The sequence below is a fragment of the Apaloderma vittatum genome, unplaced genomic scaffold (genome assembly GCF_000703405.1).
Source record: "Apaloderma vittatum isolate BGI_N311 unplaced genomic scaffold, ASM70340v1 scaffold7245, whole genome shotgun sequence".
Lineage (NCBI taxonomy): Eukaryota > Metazoa > Chordata > Aves > Trogoniformes > Trogonidae > Apaloderma > Apaloderma vittatum.
This window is the reverse complement of record NW_009718695.1, coordinates 26008-46336: the sequence shown is the minus strand read 5'-3', so window position 1 is coordinate 46336 and position 20329 is coordinate 26008. Positions and strand designations below refer to the sequence as shown.

Here is a 20329-nt window from a genome sequence, read left to right as displayed (position 1 = left end):
GGACCTCATCTAAAAAACGTTCATTGGAGGTAAAAGCATAGCCCTGGAACCAAGTTGCTTAAAGTCTATGCTCTCCTGCACAAATTGCAGAATTCCCCAGGTCCCCAGCGTTGCTCATGTGCTGGAAAAGTTCCTGGCTGCTGCTGCAGGGCAGGAGGTAACTTGTAGGTGAGAGGAACAAGTATAACGCTGCCTGGAGAAATTTGTTGTCATATTTTTTTGGTCATCCTTGCAAATCCAATAGGTCTGGTTACGGAAAATGTTTTTCTTTTATTTTTTCCCCCTCATTTTCATAATGAGAAATAGTGACGAAGAAATGTCTGAACAAAGCCCCAAGGGTTTGAGTTTTAGGTCACCAGTGGGGATGGCTGGTGGTGGTGGTTTGTACAGAAACAAGGCAAGGTGCCCGAGCTTGGGACAACGCTGAGCTTGAGCATTTTCTTGTAGCTGCTTCAGCAAGGCACAAAGGGATGCAGGAGGGTTTTCATGGCTTCACTGGGTACTGGCTGGATCTGTGCACCCAGGAGTGGGACAGAGCCAACACACGGCCTCAATCTGTGCAGTTAAAGCAGCTCTTTTACATGCATGTGGGTATTAGAAAACTGATGACAGATCCACTTAATTGAAGCTAAAGCTTTGGCTCTTGGGGATCTTAGGCCACTAAGTGTATAATCCTGTCTATTTTAATAGATTACAGCATGACACAAGCTGTAGGAGTTAGTCAAATGTATAGCAGCTTTAACTTTTCTCTGTTAAAATATGAATATTTACATGTTCTATACAATATCTGCAAGTAGTATAAACAGCCTGGGAGAAGTGAAGTTTATTTTTTTTTAAAGTTATTTTAAAGCACAAGCCTTGTCTGTGTTCAACAGACTCTTTATAGTGAACTTATAAATGTTTGCTGAGGTAATAAACTATTGACTCCTGCATTAGTGTCTCCTCAAAAGTGTGAGGCCACTGAAGTGTGCTCTGCGCCGGGATGCTTTGTCTGTAAAACAGCAATGAAGCAGACCCAGATGCATGTATTTCTATGGGATCTTTGCATTAACTTAGGACAATTAATGCATTACCTGGTGCATGGAGTTATAAGAGGGGGAAATGCTGTCAAAAAACCATATGAAGAAGTGGTTTTGTGTGGACAGACCACAGGTTTAGTTGAGTTATCTGCTGTCCAGATGGGCAGGGAAGTCATGGCGGGACGGCAGGATTCAGCCTTCACTTGCTCAGGGCTGAGGGGATCTTTCTGGATTGCGGCACTGACTGCTTGCATGTTAACATACGTGTGTATGCATGTTCCGTGTTCATATAAATACATACAGGAGCCAGGGGCTGACACAGCAGCTGCATATGCTAAGAGATTCTCTGAACTACAGCCCCAAGGGATGTTATTGCTCCTGTCCTGTTGATATTTTCAGGATTTCAAACATTACATATTTTTGCACTGTGAATGAATGAACGAACGCAGCCCTCTGAAAGCTTCCAGTCAGCCAAGTAAGCCCTGGAGAGGCAGCCTGGACACGCGGGGCAGCAGTGGCTCAGACAGTTTGCTCCCCAACCAGTTTCTCACCTTCATCTCCCCAGATATAGAGCTCAGGAGATGAACTTTTGAAATGGGTTCTGCCCAGGGTCTGTTTACCCCAATGCCTAAAAAATCCAATGTTTCCTCACAATGTGTTTAAAATGCTTTGTAGAAGAGCCAGACATTACAAAGCATCACATAGAGAAATAGCTTTTAAATAGTCATGCCAGCTGTCTTGTGTTAGAAGGCTACATAAACACCACATCAGTGAGCACACACTTTAGGAATTATGTTAATATAATGCTGTTCGTAATAGTTTGTGTATAAAATTGTGGACTTGTAAGACAAATTTATTTTTCCAGAGCTACAAGCGAGTCCTTGACCAACAAAAACTTCACAAGAACTGCTTGAAGCCCCTACTGGTTAATAGGAGGTGAAAAGAGTCATCCTGCTCAATTTCCAGGTAAACTGAGGTGCAGAGCTCTCCCAGCACTAACGTTTTGTGCTAACGGCTCTGCTGAGCATGGGGGTTAAAGGCGGCTTGGCAGAATCCCTGGCTGGATACACCGCAGCTGTGTAAGGGCCAGACAAGGCCAGACGTGCTCCCGTGCACAGCTCTTAGTTGCACGGGGTTTGGGGTGATTTGTGTCACCTTTGTGCACTTACAGATGTGTACCTACAGGGCCTGGCTTAGCACCTCTCTGCCTGGGGAGTCCAGGCAAGATCCGATTATTTGGTTTTTACTGTTTCGCTAAAGACAAGCCACAACTGATTTTGCCATTTGACAGACGAGGCTTATGGCTTGTCAGAGGAAGCAGAAAGGGATGTTTCAAGGGGCCCACTCTGCTCCTCTCATGGGCCAGGTGGGCAGGGAAGCACAAGGTTGGAAGAAGTGACCAGCTGTAAAATCTCACGTGGACGTTGCATCTCTTGGTAATCTCCAGACCTCTGAAGCGCTTAAGGTAGCGGTAAGGATGTGCTCTTTCCAAGTATTATTGGTGGAGATGATGGAGATTCAGGCATCCAAAACTGGAGTTTTTTGCACAGACCAGTGTATTTGCCTGTGGCAGTTCATGTGCCACAGTGAAATCTAAGTTTAAAAAGGAAACCTAAAGATTTCTTAGCAATATGCTTTATGAAACCTTACAGTTCTAATGTTTAACAGCAAAGATCTGTTGGGAAAATCAGCTTCAACTGAGATCACATTTTACCCATGTTTAACATGTAAATATTAAGTTTCTGGGTATTTTCAAGGTCTACATAATATCCCCGAGTACAAGTTACTGATTAACTGATTAAGATAAACTGAGTTTTCATTTGAAAATCTGTTCTTTGCAAAATGGAGGAGAGAACGCTGCTCACTTTGGTGCTCTTTTCCTCACTCATAACATTAGCAGAAACTATTGCTCAAAAGGTATTTGCTCTATTTTTTTTAACAGTATCTTTTCTCATTTGGTGATCCGGTAGAATTGCAGTAGCTGGCCGGGTAACACAGGTAACTCCTCTGGAAACCACCACCTGTGGAGCCTTGGGTGTGAATTGTCATGATTTCAGAGCTATGGGTCCATTTAAGGCCTTTTTGGTTGTTTGCGCTGTTACAGTATAAATGTGGCAGGAGAGCATTTGCCGATGTGTCTGATCTTACTCTTCCCCAGGGGTGTGAAAAAACAAATCTGAGGGAGCAATGGGTATGTCTCAGCAACCGGATAAGGTTTGGATCTTGACGCAGTGCCGTTATAGCAGAACCAGACAAGGACCATTGCGGTGCCAGGAGATCTGTGACAGGGATTTAATAATTTATATGGAATGGAAAAGAGAGACAGTTATTTGTTCCATCTAGAGGAGCAAACTGTGTTTTGTAATGTCGTAGGGTGCCTTTGACTTGTTTTAAAAATACCTATATTAGAGAAAGGGAGGAAGCCTTATGTTTGAATGTTTTCATTACCATCGTGCCGATTCAGAAACGTGTGAAATGCAGGCGAGTTCCCGGGAGGCAGGGACAGGTCTGGTGCTGCTACCGAGGGCTCTGCGAGAAGCTGTGGATGTGGCGGATGGGCCTGCAGTGCCTGGGGCACCAGCTACGAGTCACTCCCAGCAGCTCTGGGGCACACACCTGGGGCTGGGCATCTCCTGCCTTCTTCACTAAGGGCACAGCGATGCCCCTCGCCATGCTGTGCCTCCCTGCTCGTTTGTGCTGGTCAGCCTAAAATGCAGGTCCCTGTCCCCAGAGCGTCCCTCCAGTGCGTGACAGTGGGATGGATGTTGCATAGGAAGGATTTTGTGCAGGGCAAGCTCCTCCCATGCTGAAGGGATGCTCCATGGGCAGTGATGACCATGATGCACCTGCACCACCCTAAGGAGCCATGGCTCAGGAGTCCTCAGTCATGGCAAAACCTTCCCTGTGAATGTGCCGTGGGCACGTTTGAGCATGGCGGGTAGAAGAAGTGCTCGGGGATACTCGGGAAGCCTTTGAGAAGTGGTGCCCCCAGGAGGAACAGCTCCAGCTGGGGGTGGGCAGCAGGGTTGTGTGGACAGGGTGAGGCACCCGGATAGCCAGGATCAGGAAATTTTTCTCTCGATTTTGGGGTTTTATCCTGTCCTGGATTGTCAGTAGGCTTCAGGAGATGGAGCACAGTCTGGTAATATATAATGAAAAAAGAAACAGCCATTACTCACATGGCGTCACCTGCAGCACCTCCTGCCCTGACACCTGAGCACAAAGCCGTGGTTACAGCTTTATATTGAATGGCCACGTTTAACATGATTAAACTTCTGAATTTTGATCAGTGCTCTTACTGAGAAGCCAGTGGCTACTACTAGTTGCTGAGAAAAGTACAGGAGGTGAATTATTGAAATAACTAAAGGTTGATTAGCCATTCAGAAGGCTGGAAAAGTAAAATCAGATGTGCAGTGATCTGCCTTGATGGCAAGTTTGGTTTTTTTTCAGTAAACTACTGGCTCTTGTGAGGCTGCTGATGTCCAGATCAACCCGTCTCAGTGTCACTTCTGAAACACAGATAATACCTTTAAAACAGACATCCCAGGTGCAAAAGGAGGATGTTTACAGAGGCAGGTGCTCCAGGCAGGTCCCAGTCCCACTGCTCCTTGGGTTGTTCCTGGGCAGCTCCGTGATGGTGACCTCCTCCCTCGAGCACTGGGGGCCCTGGGAACACCAGACCAGAAGCAACAGAAGCACTCAAAGGGCATCCCCGCTTGTGCAATCAGTGAGGGTTTGGAGGTTCATGTGGGGTTTCAAACCTGCTCGACATTGTATGTGACACAAGGTGCCCAGCTGAAAAACATGCAGCAAAGTCAACAGCAGGGAGGGTAAATAAATTGTCATGCAAAAAGCTAGCAGGTCCCTTTCCACGGGTCAAACGCTTAAAGAGGCATCTGATTTTTTTGAAGTTAATCTTAGGTAATGTATTGAGGTGACATAGCAGCTGTTCAGAGTACCTTGAGGAGTGAAGACCACAGGCAAAGGCTTGACAGAAGCCTTCTGTGGAAAGACTACAGGTGGATGGAGCCACAGTTTTTGCATGGGGCCATGGGCACAGTTGCAGAGAGATGAGTGAGCAGATGGCCAGTCTGGTCATGAACAATTCCCTTTCCCCAGTTCCAGCTGGACCTTCGAACAGTTCATTCCTTCATCATAATTTCCAATAACGTCACCCAGGTAGGTAAGGACTGCTCAGGAGCAAAACCTGAGTATTCCTGTTTCACCCTGTTTATTCTTTTTCCAGCATGCTATTGAAATCTACAGCCTCCATGTGGACTGCAAGGTCACAGCACGATTTGCACACACCGTCATCACCAGCAAAATTGTCAACCGAGATAATGAGTCCAGAGAGGCCATCTTTGAAGTGGAGTTACCCAAGACGGCCTTCATCACCAACTTCTCCATGTAGGGCGTCCTTACCTGCGGAGTGAAAGCGGCAGCTCTGGGGCCTGGGAAGGAGCGAGGGGGTCAGCTTTCCTCTCAGGAGGTGCTGAGCTAAAAGCACAAGGAGCTGAGTTCTGAGGGTCCTGCACAAAATGCTCTATGGGACAAAGTAGTAGACATCCAAATATAAAGAAGGTGCCCGTGGTGAGGCTGCAGGCTGCACAGGGTGGGTGAGAGACACGCTCAGTGCTGGTGTTTCTCCTCCTTCAGCCTCCCTAAGGCTCTGCAAGGAGGGCTGTGTTGTGGTAGTGGCTCCTGGCATCCTCATGGACCGGGAGGGATGTGGGAGTTAGTGTTCCCTGCTCATGCCCTGAGGGCCACGAAGTGCAACATTCCTCTTGTTTCTTTCCCCAGCACTTTCCTTCTCATATTAATTCATTTTATGTAAACCAAACAGGTCCATCGACGGTAAAGTATACCCAGGAATAATAAAGGAGAAAGCTTCTGCTCAGAGGGAGTATGACACTGCAGTCTCACACGGTCAGAGCGCCGGCCTCGTCAAGTATGTTGCTATCCTGAGTAAGACTGCTCCAGTACTCTTCCTCAGCTTCTTGTTTGGTTGGGAGCAGGTTAAACCCTGGAGCCAGCTGCTCTCAGCAGGGATAAATGTGAAAAGCAGCCTTGGGTTCTTGTTGAGAAGGACTCTGTGTGTGTGTGTGTGTGTATGTGTATGTGTGTGTGTGTGCGTGATCTGCTTCCCCAAAAGCACAGAGAACCATGGTACTTGAGTAGACATCAGATTTTCAGGGTAAATTTACTCTGTGCTTCCCATTTATTCATTGCCAGTTCTGCCTGATCCCACTCTGAGGCTTCCAAGTGTTTCTGCTCCGTTTCTCAGCTTCCATATGCAGCACTCATGGCACGCTACAGTAATATAGGTGATGTTTGTAATACTGTCTGCAATGTAAAAAATCTTCTCTGTTGGATGATATTTGCTGATACTCTTTTTTTTTATTATCATTTATTCCATGCATCCCCTTGGCCATTATTTAGCACACATGATAAATGTTGGCCACCACAAGCAAACCTTCCCCATAGGAGGTAAATCTCAGTTCTCCCTCCACAGAATCACAGGCAGAAAACTGGAGCAGTTTCATGTGTCTGTCAGCATTGCGGCCGCCAGCAAAGTCACGTTTGAGCTGGTGTATGAGGAGCTGTTGAGGCGGCAGCTGGGGAAGTATGAGCTGCTGATTAAGGTCCGACCAAAGCAGCTTGTTAAACACTTCCAGGTGAGCTGCCCCAGCCCGGGCTGGGCAGGGACCATCACGGTGTTTTTTCTGTATGGCTGTGTTCCCTCGGAGATGTTCATGCTGACTTCTTTCTCCGTTGTCAGATTGATGTGCACATCTTCGAGCCCCAAGGCATCCGGTTCTTGGAGACAGACAGCACGTTCATGACAAATGAGTTAACTGAGGCGCTCACGAAAGTGCAGAATGAAACCAAGGTAAAGCAGCAGCTGCCAGGTGTTACTGCCGGTGGCAACTTCAAGTTATGTTGCTTGAACTCTTCTGATTGCTTTGCAGGCTCATATTTTATTTAAGCCAACTGTAGAACAACAAAAGATAAATCCTGAACTCGATGAAACCCTCCTTGATGGTGATTTTATTGTGCGTTATGATGTGCAGAGAGAGGCCACTGCAGGTGATATACAGGTAAAAAAGAAACAAAAATGCCTTTAGATTGTAGATACGCGTGAACGTGAAGTGCAATCAGCAAAACTGCCATGTTTACTTTGAAACATTAAGGGTGACAGGAAAAGCTCTTTCCATTATTCTCAGGTCAGTTCCGATGGCAATGTTCAGTAAAGCCCCAGAGATATCAGACGTGTTGCAAGAGTGGATTATGTGGGGGAAAAATCATCCTTTCAAATTGTGTTTCAGTACCAAATCTGTATTGCCACTTTATAGACATCTTTACTTTTTTTTTTTGGCTGTTCTAAGGTGTATTTGTGGCTTCTTTTAAATGAAGGTTGGAAGAATGTGATTTATATAGGTATTAAAATTACTGCTTGGTTTTCTTTTCTTTTTTTTGGTTTTATTTGGTTGTTGTTGGTTTTTTTGGTGACAACCGAGCCGTAACTAAAGAGAGCAGTACCTTAAAAGTATTTGTGAAGCAATGCATATGCTAGGGAATAAATTCTTTTTCCTTACCATTTCACCAATGGTGTATGTATGGATGTGCTGAAAGACGGTAGTCACAGTCAATGAGCAAAGGTGTGCTGATAGGTGATAATGAAGAGGTAATGTGATATAGAGCTATATCACAAATATGGCACTGAAGTGTATAATATATATATCTGTATGCTGTTCTCTTGTGATTTGCTCTCTACAGATAGTCCTGCTTCCAGCCAGGAAATACGTTTAAATAGTTCTTTGATTTGCCCTTATCTAGAAGAACAGAAGGCTGAGCATGCCCCTTCCTTCTTGCTGTGCCAGAACATTAAAATGCAATGTTTATTTATTTAGATACCATTTTATATATTATTTCACATTCTCTATTTCAGATTGTCAATGGGTATTTTGTGCATTACTTTGCACCTCGTGAAATGCCAGTTTTTCCCAAAAATGTCATCTTTGTTATAGATCGAAGTGGCTCCATGGCAGGCAGAAAAATTGAGCAGGTAACTTACCTCAAAGTACTACCCTCTGCTTGCATCAGTCCCACACACCAGTCTTTCAAGTGACGTGCTGGTTTTGTGCACAGAAAAATTTTCAGACATGTAAAAATGCTTGAAAATAGATATACACGGATTTAAGCTCTTAAAGAGAAACACTTCTCAGATACAGCTGTTCTAACAGGTATCAAACATGAAGGCAGAAAGCACTTTTTCTATCTTTGCAGAATACTTTTCTCCTGATTTTTTTCTTTAATGATGTTTAAAGAATTAACTTGTTTTACCATTATTGACGACTGTGTATGTAGCTTTGCTAGAGTGCAGATGAGCCCACTACAGCCCTCATAGATGTTATTTTTTGTCTCTGTAAGTCAAGCAAGTTGGTTGATTCTAAATAAGGGTGTTTGGCTGCATCTCAAATAGTACTGTAGAGAAACCCCCCTATTACACTGCAGTTCCTATCCCAGCTCTGGCAGAGAAGTAGCAATAGTCAGAGTGTATGTTTTCTCCTTGGAACAGACGAGGGATGCCCTGATGAAGATTTTGCAAGACCTCCACCCAGAAGATCATTTCAGCTTTATCACCTTTAACAGCAGAGTGGTGGAGTGGAAGAGCTCTCTGCTGCAAGCCACGGCAGAGAATGTGGCGAGTGCTGCAGAATTCCTGCAAACACTGTCTGCTAGTGGAGGTACGAGGCACTGCCTAGACACTTGAAACCACAGACAGACTCTCAATACAATATATCACTTAGAAAAAAGTTATTTTTCTTAGTCATATACTGCCACACAACTACCGTCAGTGCTTACAAAGCAAGTCAGCCTTCAATATTTGTGAGTGATGCATGGGATGGAAAGGCTGGTTATGGGAGTGGACGAATTGGTGACTACATATGATACAGAGAGAGATGGTTATGTCACATGTGTGAACCACACCAGCCACAAAGTTTTGCTTCAGATTTTTGTAACAGAGATGGATGGAAAACTTCACGATAGTACTTTTTTTATTTTTTCCTTACAGAAAAGTGGCAGTTCAGTTTACATTTGACAAGGGTCTCCCCTTGTGAAACTAATTGCATCCAAAGTTATACTCCCATATAAGCCACACTATGGAAACAAAGTAGTCAAAATAGGCATGAAACGTTTCAATTGCTGCATCACTCAGTGCACTTTATTATTTATTCTTAAGCACATCTAAAAGGCTATATATCCTCTTAATGTAGGTTTTTTTATCCCAGGCACTAACGCCAATAAAGCCCACCTTTGCCCAGCTCTTTTCTTTGACTTCTTAAATAAGGCTGGGAGACATTTCTTAAATGTAGGTTAACGGATGACAGTGTGTTTATTTAATCTTTTTAATTGCTTGCCATGTTTGTATTTCCCATGACATGTGTGTGGAAAATGCTCCCAGAAGAATACTCCAGCATTGCCATTGCACTATAGCACACCATAATTAAGCCCAGTAGGCTAAACCCCTAAATCCTCATCTCTCTGGAGGATTATTTCCTGCAGAAAACTTTAAACAACTCTGTGGGGCCTCTGCAGATGAAGTGCACCGATTTCTTCAGATGATTATCCCTTTTTGGTGAGTGATGCCTGCTTTCCCATTATAGGCACAGATATCAGTCGTGCCCTGCTGACTGCCGTGAGTGCACTGGACAAAGCTGAGGGGCTGCCAGAACGGAGCATCTCCATGGTTATTTTGCTGACAGATGGCCAGCCCACTTCTGGTGAGAAAATAGTAGCCTCAGTCCTCTCTCCTCTTGATTTTTATTTGTATTTTTTTTTATCTTTTACACTTGCATCCTAGTTGTTGATGGACATAGTCTCTGTTTAAGAAGAGCTTTAGTATAAGGAGGCTGGGCTGTCACTGGCTCTGCACCAGAAAGAGGAGAGTTAGGAGAGGGCTCTGACTGGGGCCACAAGAAGCCGTAGCAGAGCCTGCCTGCCCGTAACTCCACGTCTTTTAGCTGGGAACTGTTTTGCTAAATACCATTGGCTTCCCAGTATAGAAACTCCAGGGAATTGTTGGAGATACTCCAGGCACAGCTGAAACATTAAAGTAAAATACTTAAAGCCAAAATATGGGCATTTTGCATATATTATATAGGGCCCCATTTGAGACATATTGCTTATATTTCTTCACCCTTCTTGCCTCAAACCTGAGATATTTTCAAGGTGCCTCTTGTTTTATATTCTTTTCCATGTCTAGCTCTAGAGATCAGCTGTGATAGCACAAACCAGAGGGTTGAGACAGACAAATTCCTGTTCAGAACATGTGATGTTTGTGCCATTGCGTTGGGAGTTACTGTTTTATTTAACCCAATACTTCTAGGTTTTGCATGTCACTAGCGTCTCTCCGAGACCAGCAATTATTAGTTCAGCTGCAAGCCCTCTAGTAAGATCAGTCTGCCTTTCAGATTGTGTGATGCATACTGTTTTAGGGTTGCCTTAGTTTTCTGGGGTTTTTTAATTTAAAATTCAGCTTATGGTGCTGTCTGCTCAGCACCAGCACAGTGAGTCTCCGATATCCTTGAGCACGTTGAAAACAGGCTGGGGTGGGGTGGCAGGCAAACACATGCAGTGTTCATGCATAAGCTGCCTTCCTTGGCAAAGCAGGCTCACAGGAAAAAATGGAGCTGCTCCCACAATTGTTGCTGTGGGCAGTGACAGTTCCCGGCTGGAAATGCCGAGAGGGAAGGTCTCCATAAAGGGCTATTGGTGGCTCTTCAAATGGGATAAGATGACCCTATAAAAAAAAACCTTTCCCTTTGTGCCGCAAAGGGTGGCAGAGCTGAGTTAATTTGCAGTTTACCTGAATTACACCATTAACTAATCCGTTCCTCTCTGAATTCACGCACACAGTTTTCATGGATGCTACTTGCCTTCCCAGTGTTTGATCAAGTGTTTCCATCCCCTGTGCTGTTAACTTGTAGTCTGGGTCCCCTTTGTCCTAAAACCCTTCTCTGATCCCCGTAATCCTGTAAAACATTTTGCACTTAGTCGTAATGACATTTGTAAAAGTCATTAAGGGGAAGAATCAGGTTCTGGCACTCCATAGGCGGAGTGGTGCTTTCAGCTTCGTTTAAGAGAATCCTGTGCCATATATTTTTAATATCTTACTCTGAAGTATTTTTCAAATACTTTAGGCAGTATTTTCCATTAAATCTGCTACTGTCTTTTTGTACTTTCAGACAAGCAAACAAGAGCATGGGGTTGTTTTTTGTTTTTTCATCTACAGGTGAGAGAAATGTGGAAGTAATTCAAGAAAACATTCAGAGAGCAATCAATGGGAAATATGCTCTTTTCTGCCTTGGCTTCGGGTTTGATGTCAGTTACAAGTTCTTGGAGAAAATGGCCCTAAGCAATCGGGGAATAGCTCGTCGTATATATGAAAATGCTGATGCAGCCTTGCAGCTCCAGGTCAGGAGTAAGGAATATGCCGGAAAAGCCATCTACCAGCCACAGTTTATGCCTAATCTTAGCAGCAAAGACATAGATTTTCTGAGATGAGGTGCTGGGTTTATCTATTAATTTTGGAGAGGGAGGAGGGGATATCTGAGGGTTTGTAACAAAACCATGGCTCAAAGTTGAAATCTTCCTCCATTCAGCTGCATTTGGACAAACCTGGAAACTCACACATTTCTGTACCTCTGCAAAAAGACGAATTGTCCAGGGGAGGGGATGGTGGGAAAACTTCTGTTCTTGGGTCTCATTTCAAACCAATTGAAGTGCCACCATTGGAGGCTGTTTGTCATAGTTTCCCTAAAAACGAGTGAGTAGCTTGAGACACCTATAGGCAAACTGGCTGTCCAGTCCCACTTTCCCGTCTGTCTGGAGAAGACTTATAACTTTCGAGCCATTCTCTTTTTTTGGGGAAGCCAATTCCACCTGTTTTGGCTGGGTGTGCAGAAGCCTGGGTTTGTTTCATGTCAGCCCCAGTCCAGAAAGAGAACTATTAATCCTCAGGATCAGTCAAGTTTAAAAAAATCAGACGTGAAAAGCGACTAAAACAAAACACCTGACTGGGTGAGGCAGTGGTAGTGGGCATGTTGCTGAAGTACTTGAATATATGTGTATATGGCATTGCCCGCCTGGCTGGAGAAGGTGTGCTGAAACTTGGGAAGAAACATTTATTTTTTTCCTGTGTTTGCAGTAGTTTTACGCTGCTGAATAAAAAGCTTTGCTCCTTTATTTTTACCAGGTTTTTAGACATTTAACATACCGCTTTGCATAATTTTGCAGTAAATTGTGCATGAACTCTCCCTCCCTCTGCTCCTCTTCAGGGCTTTTATCAGGAGGTGGCTACCCCAATATTAATGAAAATTGAAATGCACTATCCGGAAAACGACGTTGAGGGATTAACCAAGAACAATTTCAAGCTGTTCTTTGAAGGATCTGAAATTATAGTGTCTGGAAAAATTAGCAATGATCTTGATCTTCTGCCAGTAGAAATTAAAGCTCAGTCGGTAAGTGTTTAGTTTACTAACTATGAAAATGTATCTCCCTTCTGCCTTTTTTGGTGCAATAGGAGACTTTAAGAAGTCTTTTTCATGGAATAGATGTTCCTCTACATTTGGGCATTCAGCTGTTTTCCCATTTTAGAAAAGTATCTGAGAATTCAAAGTGTATTCCCTTCCTGAATTTGCCACAAAAGAAAAAATGTTGGAGTATATCCACATATAAACAAACAGCAATGTTAATCCTTTCCAAACACTAATATTTTGTCCTTTCAAGCATTTTTAGGAAACTGATCTATATTTTTAGAATGAGGAAGGAAATCTGCATTATTCATCTCAAAAATGTTAAAATTACCTCCTTTTTCATTACCTCCTTTTTCAACTTTGTTTCAAGTTCAGAAGTATATAACCAAAATACCTGCTGCTTTAGTAGCTTGGAGTTGCATTTTCTAATGGAAAAGGACAAACTGAAGGGCAAAAAGGCACTTCTGTGCAGAAAGAGATTCTTTTAATTCTATTAATGTGACTATAAAAGAAGACTGGAACTGTTATTTTGATGATCAGTTTTCTCCTGCTTCAGCACGGTAGTGACTTGACTCTTAAAGAAGAAGCAAATGTCAGAGAGAAGGAGCAAGTATTTCAAAACCAAAGTTACATCTTTGGAAATTTCATAGAGAGACTGTGGGCTTACTTAACCATTCAACAGCTTCTGGAAAAATCGTAAGACATTTTAATGCTTTGTATCACAAATTTCTTAAAATGCACGTTCCTTCTTTGCAAATTTTATGATCAGAATTTCTTAAAACGCAAATTCCTTCTTTGCAAATTATATGATTAGAAAACACAGAGAAACGGAAATATTTCTGCAGATAGTCTTGAAAACACAGTATATGGGAAGAATACTGCGTTATTGTATGAAGAACATGAGGTGTCTTTCTGTTAGTGCTGTGTCATTGAATGTGTGTGTGTATATATATGTATATACACATGAAAACATACTATAAAATATCCTTCATGACATTACTATGAAATCGATTTTAATGGCATGGATTTCGTTGAGCTGTTGTCACATATCCAGAAATAATATCTGTAGATAAATGAATGGCAATAGCTAGTAAAGAGAACAATGAGTATGTCCATAAGACATTTCATAGGTAATGTATCTATTATTTTTGTGTATTTGACCTATATGTAGGCTCCAGTGTTGCAAACAATTAAGCATGTCCGTAATTTATGCACATGAACTGTGGAGTTATCTGAATGAGACTACTCACCCTTAAATAATAACAATATCTGTTAAATATATCCCTTACATAATAATCCCTTAAATAATACATCCCTTAAATAATAAAAATATCTGTTAAGGCACAGCTATTATGAAGAAGAATCTGAAGGTGACCTACTCTTAATCTCTCTACGTTACTTCATCATTAACATAGACTTTAGTATTTCAGCGCAAGAAGAGGATCAGAAAACCCTGGAGGCACGAGCCTTAGAGCTCTCTCTGCAGTACAGCTTCGTGACACCCCTCACCTCCATGGTGGTCACCAAACCTCCTGGCCAGCAGCAGACAGAGACGGCGAACAAACCCACTGAGGCTGGTAAATGAGTCGTCAGCCCCCTGAAACACGCTGTTGTTATGGATGGTTTGTTGTTGACCTCCAGTACAGGTTCATTTTGTAGTGATGTGGCACAGTAAGAAGCCACATCAAAGGCAGGAGTTCAGGGATTGGCTTGCTTTCAAAATAAAACACACAGGATTTTTTTAAAAGATGAAGCAGTGAAATGGGCACTACTAGTGAAACGGAAAATAATTAGTTTAAATATTAACTAAAAGTAATTTAACGGTTGTTAGCCTTCCTGCCACTGCAAAGGGATTCTGTACTTTTCTCTGTAGCATTAAAATGGGAAAATGAATGCAAGGGGGAGGGAATCATGCCCTTGGTAGGAGTCCTGCATGTGCTCTAGCTACATGTCCTTTAACACAAAGCTAGCTTTCCAACTGGAAGCCACTCCCCTGTTGTCCCAGTTTTCTGGTCTGCATTTGGGTAAAGTCATTTTGTGTTGACTGTGTGACATTAATCTGTCCTTCTTCCTTGTGCTAGATAACGAGAAGACCAGCGGTTTTCCAGTAGGAGGTAAATGCTTTCTTCTTTTCCAGTAGCATATTTCCATAGTAGTCTCCAATGGGGGGGAAAAAAAAAAAAGGCTTGTGGTGGTTGTTCTATAGAGGGAAGTGTCTGAAATTTGGAAAAATATGGGAAGCAAACCATGAACAATAACTGCCAAGGTCTGTGCAGGGTTTGAGAGGAAAACATGGTCAAAGGGAGAAAAATCTTCCATTCTCAAAGTTTCAAAGGCCAAAATTGTCTTTACTCAGGAAGAAAAGTAGTTTTTCAAGTAAACAGTGCTAATGATTTTTTTCTGCTTCCTCCCACTATGTGCAAAGTACCTGTCAAAAAATCAAGATCAAGATATTTTGCAACTACTTCTAAGGATGATGGTATTGTTGAACCAAGACAAGGTATGTTTCTTTCACTGTTTCTGAAAATAATAGATCTATCTACATATTAGTTTTAAACTTCCAGCATTATTAATCTAATAATCTCAGCTATGATAATACTTCAGTGCTTTTTATAGGTGAAGAGCCCTGGTTTTGCTCTAGTTCTTTCACAGAAATATGTTGAGGGAATTATAATGCTGCCCCGTTCTCTGAAGATTACGTTTCAAGGTGGCACTGGGGAGCCCAATAGCAGAGAACTCCCCGAGCAGAAGCACGGCCCAGTGACCGTCCCTCAGAGTTCCCCTTGGGCTGCAAGAGGAGAAGAATTTGGCACCACCTCTGCAGCACGACCTGTTTCCATAGCGGGCGCCAAGCCCTGTGTCGGTGTGATGGTCAGGCAGGCGCGACTGCTTGAGGGCGCAGGGATATCGCCGCTAGATCTGGGATTTGTGTCTGCCAGAGCATTGCTGAACACCGTTGCTCCCTGTCGTGACAGAGCAGCACGGTTGGAGCAGAGAAGGGGCAAACAGGGTGCTGGGCTGCTCAGATTGAGAGAGGTTTTGATGGGCTCTTTTGGGTGTTGTTGCGATTTCTTCTGTCGAGCTCATCCGATTTTTAGCTGCCAGGAGCAGCTCTCCTCTGGGGTGGCAGCTCTCCAGAGGGACCATGTTGTGAGGCTGTGCTGGTGCTGTATCTCTGGGCCCTTTGCAGAGCCTCCCCTGCCAGGTGCCTCCTTCCACCAGAAGCACCCACCCTCACAGCAGGGACAGGCAACTCTGCTGCCCCGACAACATCTCTGCCTCCTCCCCATCCCCACGTGCAGGGCGGGTGAGGCCCCGGGCATCTAGCAGACAGCCAGATCCCTTTTTGCAATTCCCTTCCTCACAAAGTTCTTAGTACTTCTTGTCCATTTCCATCCTTGGGCTGGAAGTATTTTCCAGGGCTCAGTGCTCATATTCTGTGGCCAATAGTTTACTTTGGGAAGGGAAGGTGATGTTTGATGTTTGAAACACCCACGTAAGGTATGCGATACAATCATGAATAAGATACAGATACTCTGTCTTTTCTTTTTCTAGGTGTTCGTGGACTGAGGAATAGGTTACCTCCTGGTAAGTGCTCCTCCTTTGTTTTCATTCAGAATCATTTTACAAAGTCCATTTCACATGTAGGTTCATAGCAACATTACTTTAATGAATGCGTTTAGATTGTGGATACCTACTTGATACACAGTTTAGTTTTTATTACATGTATTTCAGTCCACAGGTACTTTATAAGCCTCTGAAAATGATCTTGGTCTCTTTTCAGAAATAATAAATTATTATAGCTTCTGAAAACGAATGTCAAAGATCTGAAACAGCATATGTTAGTAAGCTGAAGGAAGTGGGTATATAATACCCATAATAAAAATAATTTACAAGTGCTGGGGTTTGCTCTGTGAAGCCAATGTGGGGCACAACCATCTGCATGATGACAACGCCTGTCCTGCAAGGAGGAAATCCCAGGGCACTGCAGAGACAGAGCCTGGCATTGCCGAGAGCTCCTACAGCACTGAGCAGCAAAGGCGCTGGCAGCTGCCCACAGAGGATTCCCACACGTGCGCTCGTGGCTGTACTTGAAGAAGTCAGGGGGCAACGAGCAAGAGGGATTCCCTGTTCTAAAGGGTGGGAAGGAAGATGCAAGGCACCACCCCAAACCAAGGAAACAGTGGAAAAAGTTTTTATTTCAGGTCAATGGCACTCTGAGCCCCAATCTGGCAGCGGCAAGGAGCTGTTGTCAGTAGGTTGTTACTCACAGTCGCATGTGAGAGGAGCTGCTGGGGTGGGTGTGCTGGGTTCAGCGCTCTGTAGGAGCCGTTGAAAACAGAACTCTAAACCCTTCCACAGCTCAGGGCAACCGTGCCCCAGCGGCACAGGTGATCCTAAGAGAGGCAGGTGCTGGACATTGCACTTTTTTTCCTCATTGGCACATCTGGTTTTAAGCAAAGCTCTCCGTGGAAGTCAGTGAAGAGCTCTGCTAAAAAGGCTTCTGTCACAGAGTTCTTTCTGGTTAATTAGCTGATTTAGAGAAGAATGTTTCATTAACTCTTCATACTACTTCTAGATGTTTCACTTGTCAGTCTAAGACACGAAATGGGAGCACAACCTTTTGGTGAGTAACATACACTAGTTCCATTTTAAGAATTAATACAGCTGTAACATACAGTTTTTCATAAAATATTTTTTTCTGACTGCATCAACTCTCTGAAAGCCCTTTACCTCTTCTTGCAAATCTTGGCTGGTTCTTTCCACATAAGTGAAAAATAACCCTGTGTTCTATGAGAAAGCCCCTTTGGCTTGAGGATATAACCACCAATAGACGTGTAGTACAACAGATCTCCAGCGTCAGCTTTTTTAAGGCCTCATTGTCCTTGATAAACCCTAAGTTTAAAAATCTGTTATTTTCATATCAATATGCTGTGTCTGGGTGTGCTTTTCAACAATTACTACTCTTAATTTTAATAATTCTATTCTATAAAATCTCTAATATTTTAGGTTATAAATGAAGAAATTCTTCTGCATCATACAGCACAGACTAGATTTTTCTTTGCATGCTAACATTGTTCTCCTGCCTTTTCAGACAGCGAATACCCACAGCTTCTCTTGCCATTACCTGAAGAAAATGAAATAATCTGTTTAAATACTAATGGAAAAGCACAGCGCTCTGTCCACCTGCTGTCAGATCTAGAGCAAGGTGGGTGAGCCAGATTACCGCGGGTACCAAGAGCGAGGAGAATCCCTTTGATCTTGTGAGAGGACTTGGTGTCTTTGGGAATAAGCCCCTTTCATGAAAGGACATATCAATACCTGCTGCCTTGCAGTGACTGGAAAGGATGTGGTTAATTTTTCCTTTCTATTAGGCAATATTGACTTTCACTGTGCAACTCTCGGGTCTGGTTGTGGGTCACCTCCTTCTCCTCCTGGTGTCACATCCATGACTTTCAGACTTCTGTCCTGCTCAGCCCTTGGGGACTTCTGAGGATGCAGAGACCTTAAATCCCGTGGTCCCTCCATGCTAACAGAAGAAGGCAGGCTTTTAAAGCATGGCACTTTTTTGTGTTGCTGTTCTCAGAAGAGTTGTGGCCCCAGGCACCAGTTGTCAGCTGCTCTGATTATGGAGCAAAGCCAGCTCTGTGAGAGGAGGTGGCAATATGGGGGTCAACAGCCTCTGGTGACCCCACTGCTGCCTTGGGGGCACATGGTTCTGAAGTCAGGGGGACTCTGCCTCCCAAAACTAGATTTGAAACCCTTAAGTTGCTTTAGCAACAAAACTGAATCAGTTGTCACCTTATAAACACTGTCACTTGACAAACATGTTGTTGTTATTAAAGGACTCACTGTGACTGGAAGACTTGGCAACAGATTGGATCGGTTTGTGCAATTTGAAATTAACTATGAGAAACCCCCTGTGCGCCTCCGCGTCTCCACAGCTGAGATTGTCATAAGGCACAATAACGAGAGCAGTCGGCTGTTATGGACGGAGTCAGCCACCTCCACCTTCCAGGGATAAGAAACGTCGCCCTGTCCTTTCCCCAAGAGGATGTGGCAGATATGTTTTCATGCAGGCTTCTGCTTTCACGTTTGCTTCAAGTAAGTGCTTCCCAAAGTCCTTACGCAGTAACTTAACCTGAGCAGAAACAGGCTACCTCAAATTCGGAGAAAAAAAAAAAGGTTTGATTTCAATTCTCCATGCCTGTGTAAGAGAATCAAAACAACTGCACCAGCAGCCTGCCTTTCCGCTTTGGCAGAACCTTTCTCTTCCCAAGAAAAGGACTCGCTGTGGCTCATAGCAGCCCCTGTGCCACTGCTGTGCTGGTGGCCGCCAGGCACCGTGTGCTCCTCCAGCCACAGAGCACGTGCTGCCAAGTGATGGCTTTGGCATTTACTGTCTCTTATACATCACTTGGCTCCACACTGGCTGAAGTTTTCTTTCTCTTCAGTTTCAGCAATAACTCACGTCTGGACAGCTGACATTTTTTATGGGAAGGCATGAAATGTTTGAATAGCTGTCTGTAACTAAATGCCTGCTGTTGGAGAAAGACTGCTTTAAATGTAAATTTAATTTGTCGGACTAATTAGAGCAGGATCCTTCACTACCACAAGAAAGAGATTAATATAGCTAATGCCACCCCATTTTTTGCCTTGCGAGAATAAACCTCCAGGAGGATCTGCTGCTGGCCTGGGGCAGAGAGGACACGCAGAGCTCCCTCCCTTATAGGGAGTTCTAGACAGCAACAGAAGTCCTGAAACAACTGCTTTCCGTTATTTTTGTAACCTGAATGGAGCCAAGAACATGCTGGATTTATGCCCCTCTCTAATCTGTCGCCTGCCAGAGTGATCCTCCTGCTTCAGACCAGCACCCGAGCCCTTGCAGCCGCAGCACTTTGTACACCAGCACGTGCGGGCGTCTTTTTGTCTGACCTAATGAGCCAGGGAGGAAAACGACAGTGGATGTTTGCGTTCTGCAAGCCTGCCTGGCATCAAAATAAAATGAAGCGGTTAGAAGAAAGGCAGGGTCTGAAAAATCTTGTGAAATACCCAAGAAAAAAATTGTTTGCCTTGTTCATGAAACAGATTTTATGTAGTCTCTTTTTTTTTTTTCTCGTTAAAATGATGAAAAAATATTCTTTTTTTTTTTTTTCCATCCAAGCATTCATTGTCATTATGGATAATAAGGTGTTTTCATCAGCAAGAAGTCCTTCTCTGTTGGTGTATTTGCATGTAGTCTGATATGGGAAAGATTTATTGTGCAGCATAGAGAGAAAATACATGCTACTTATTATTTTCTACTTTAAAAATAACCACAAACAGAGCATAATAAAATAAAATTGCAAAGTCACAAAAGGCAAATTAAGTTGTTTCAACTAGTGTCAGCTAGTTAAATACATATTCTTTCTTCCTATTGTTCCTGGAAATAATGCCATCATTGATTTCCTAGGCTGAGAGTCTCAGTTGCAAAGGAAAGGAGCGTTACAGCGTCATCGTCTGATACGGTCACAGTAAAGATTTCCCTTATAAAGTTTCCGCGTTTCCTTGGGCTGTATTTCTTGAACACCGACCGTTTTTCTGACAAAGTCAGAGGAATTCTGGGTATGTATCATTATGGATACGTGCAGCAAGAAGGATGATTTTGTAACTAAGCTCCTAAAATGAGAGTATAGTGGAGCTTTGTTTCAGATTTTTTTCTTTTTTTTTCTTTTAATTCCCTGAGAGCTGACAATCTCTCACAAAAAGTGCTGGGCAGGCAAGGCAGCA

The 20329-nt window shown here is 43.5% G+C and overlaps 1 protein-coding gene across 1 annotated transcript in view; it reads left to right on the top strand.

Moving 5' to 3' along the window:
* Positions 1 to 2861: 2861 nt before the first annotated feature.
* ITIH4 (inter-alpha-trypsin inhibitor heavy chain family, member 4) overlaps positions 2862 to 20329 on the top strand; it is an 18984-nt gene continuing 1516 nt past the window's right edge. Inside the window, 18 exon segments of the mRNA XM_009870334.1 lie at positions 2862 to 2936; positions 5266 to 5426; positions 5863 to 5967; positions 6532 to 6694; positions 6799 to 6909; positions 6989 to 7117; positions 7969 to 8085; positions 8599 to 8767; positions 9689 to 9805; positions 11317 to 11498; positions 12362 to 12544; positions 13116 to 13255; positions 13982 to 14136; positions 14641 to 14673; positions 16115 to 16147; positions 17655 to 17768; positions 18406 to 18589; positions 20013 to 20164. Coding sequence (XP_009868636.1) covers positions 2862 to 2936; positions 5266 to 5426; positions 5863 to 5967; positions 6532 to 6694; positions 6799 to 6909; positions 6989 to 7117; positions 7969 to 8085; positions 8599 to 8767; positions 9689 to 9805; positions 11317 to 11498; positions 12362 to 12544; positions 13116 to 13255; positions 13982 to 14136; positions 14641 to 14673; positions 16115 to 16147; positions 17655 to 17768; positions 18406 to 18589; positions 20013 to 20164 — 2323 coding nt within the window.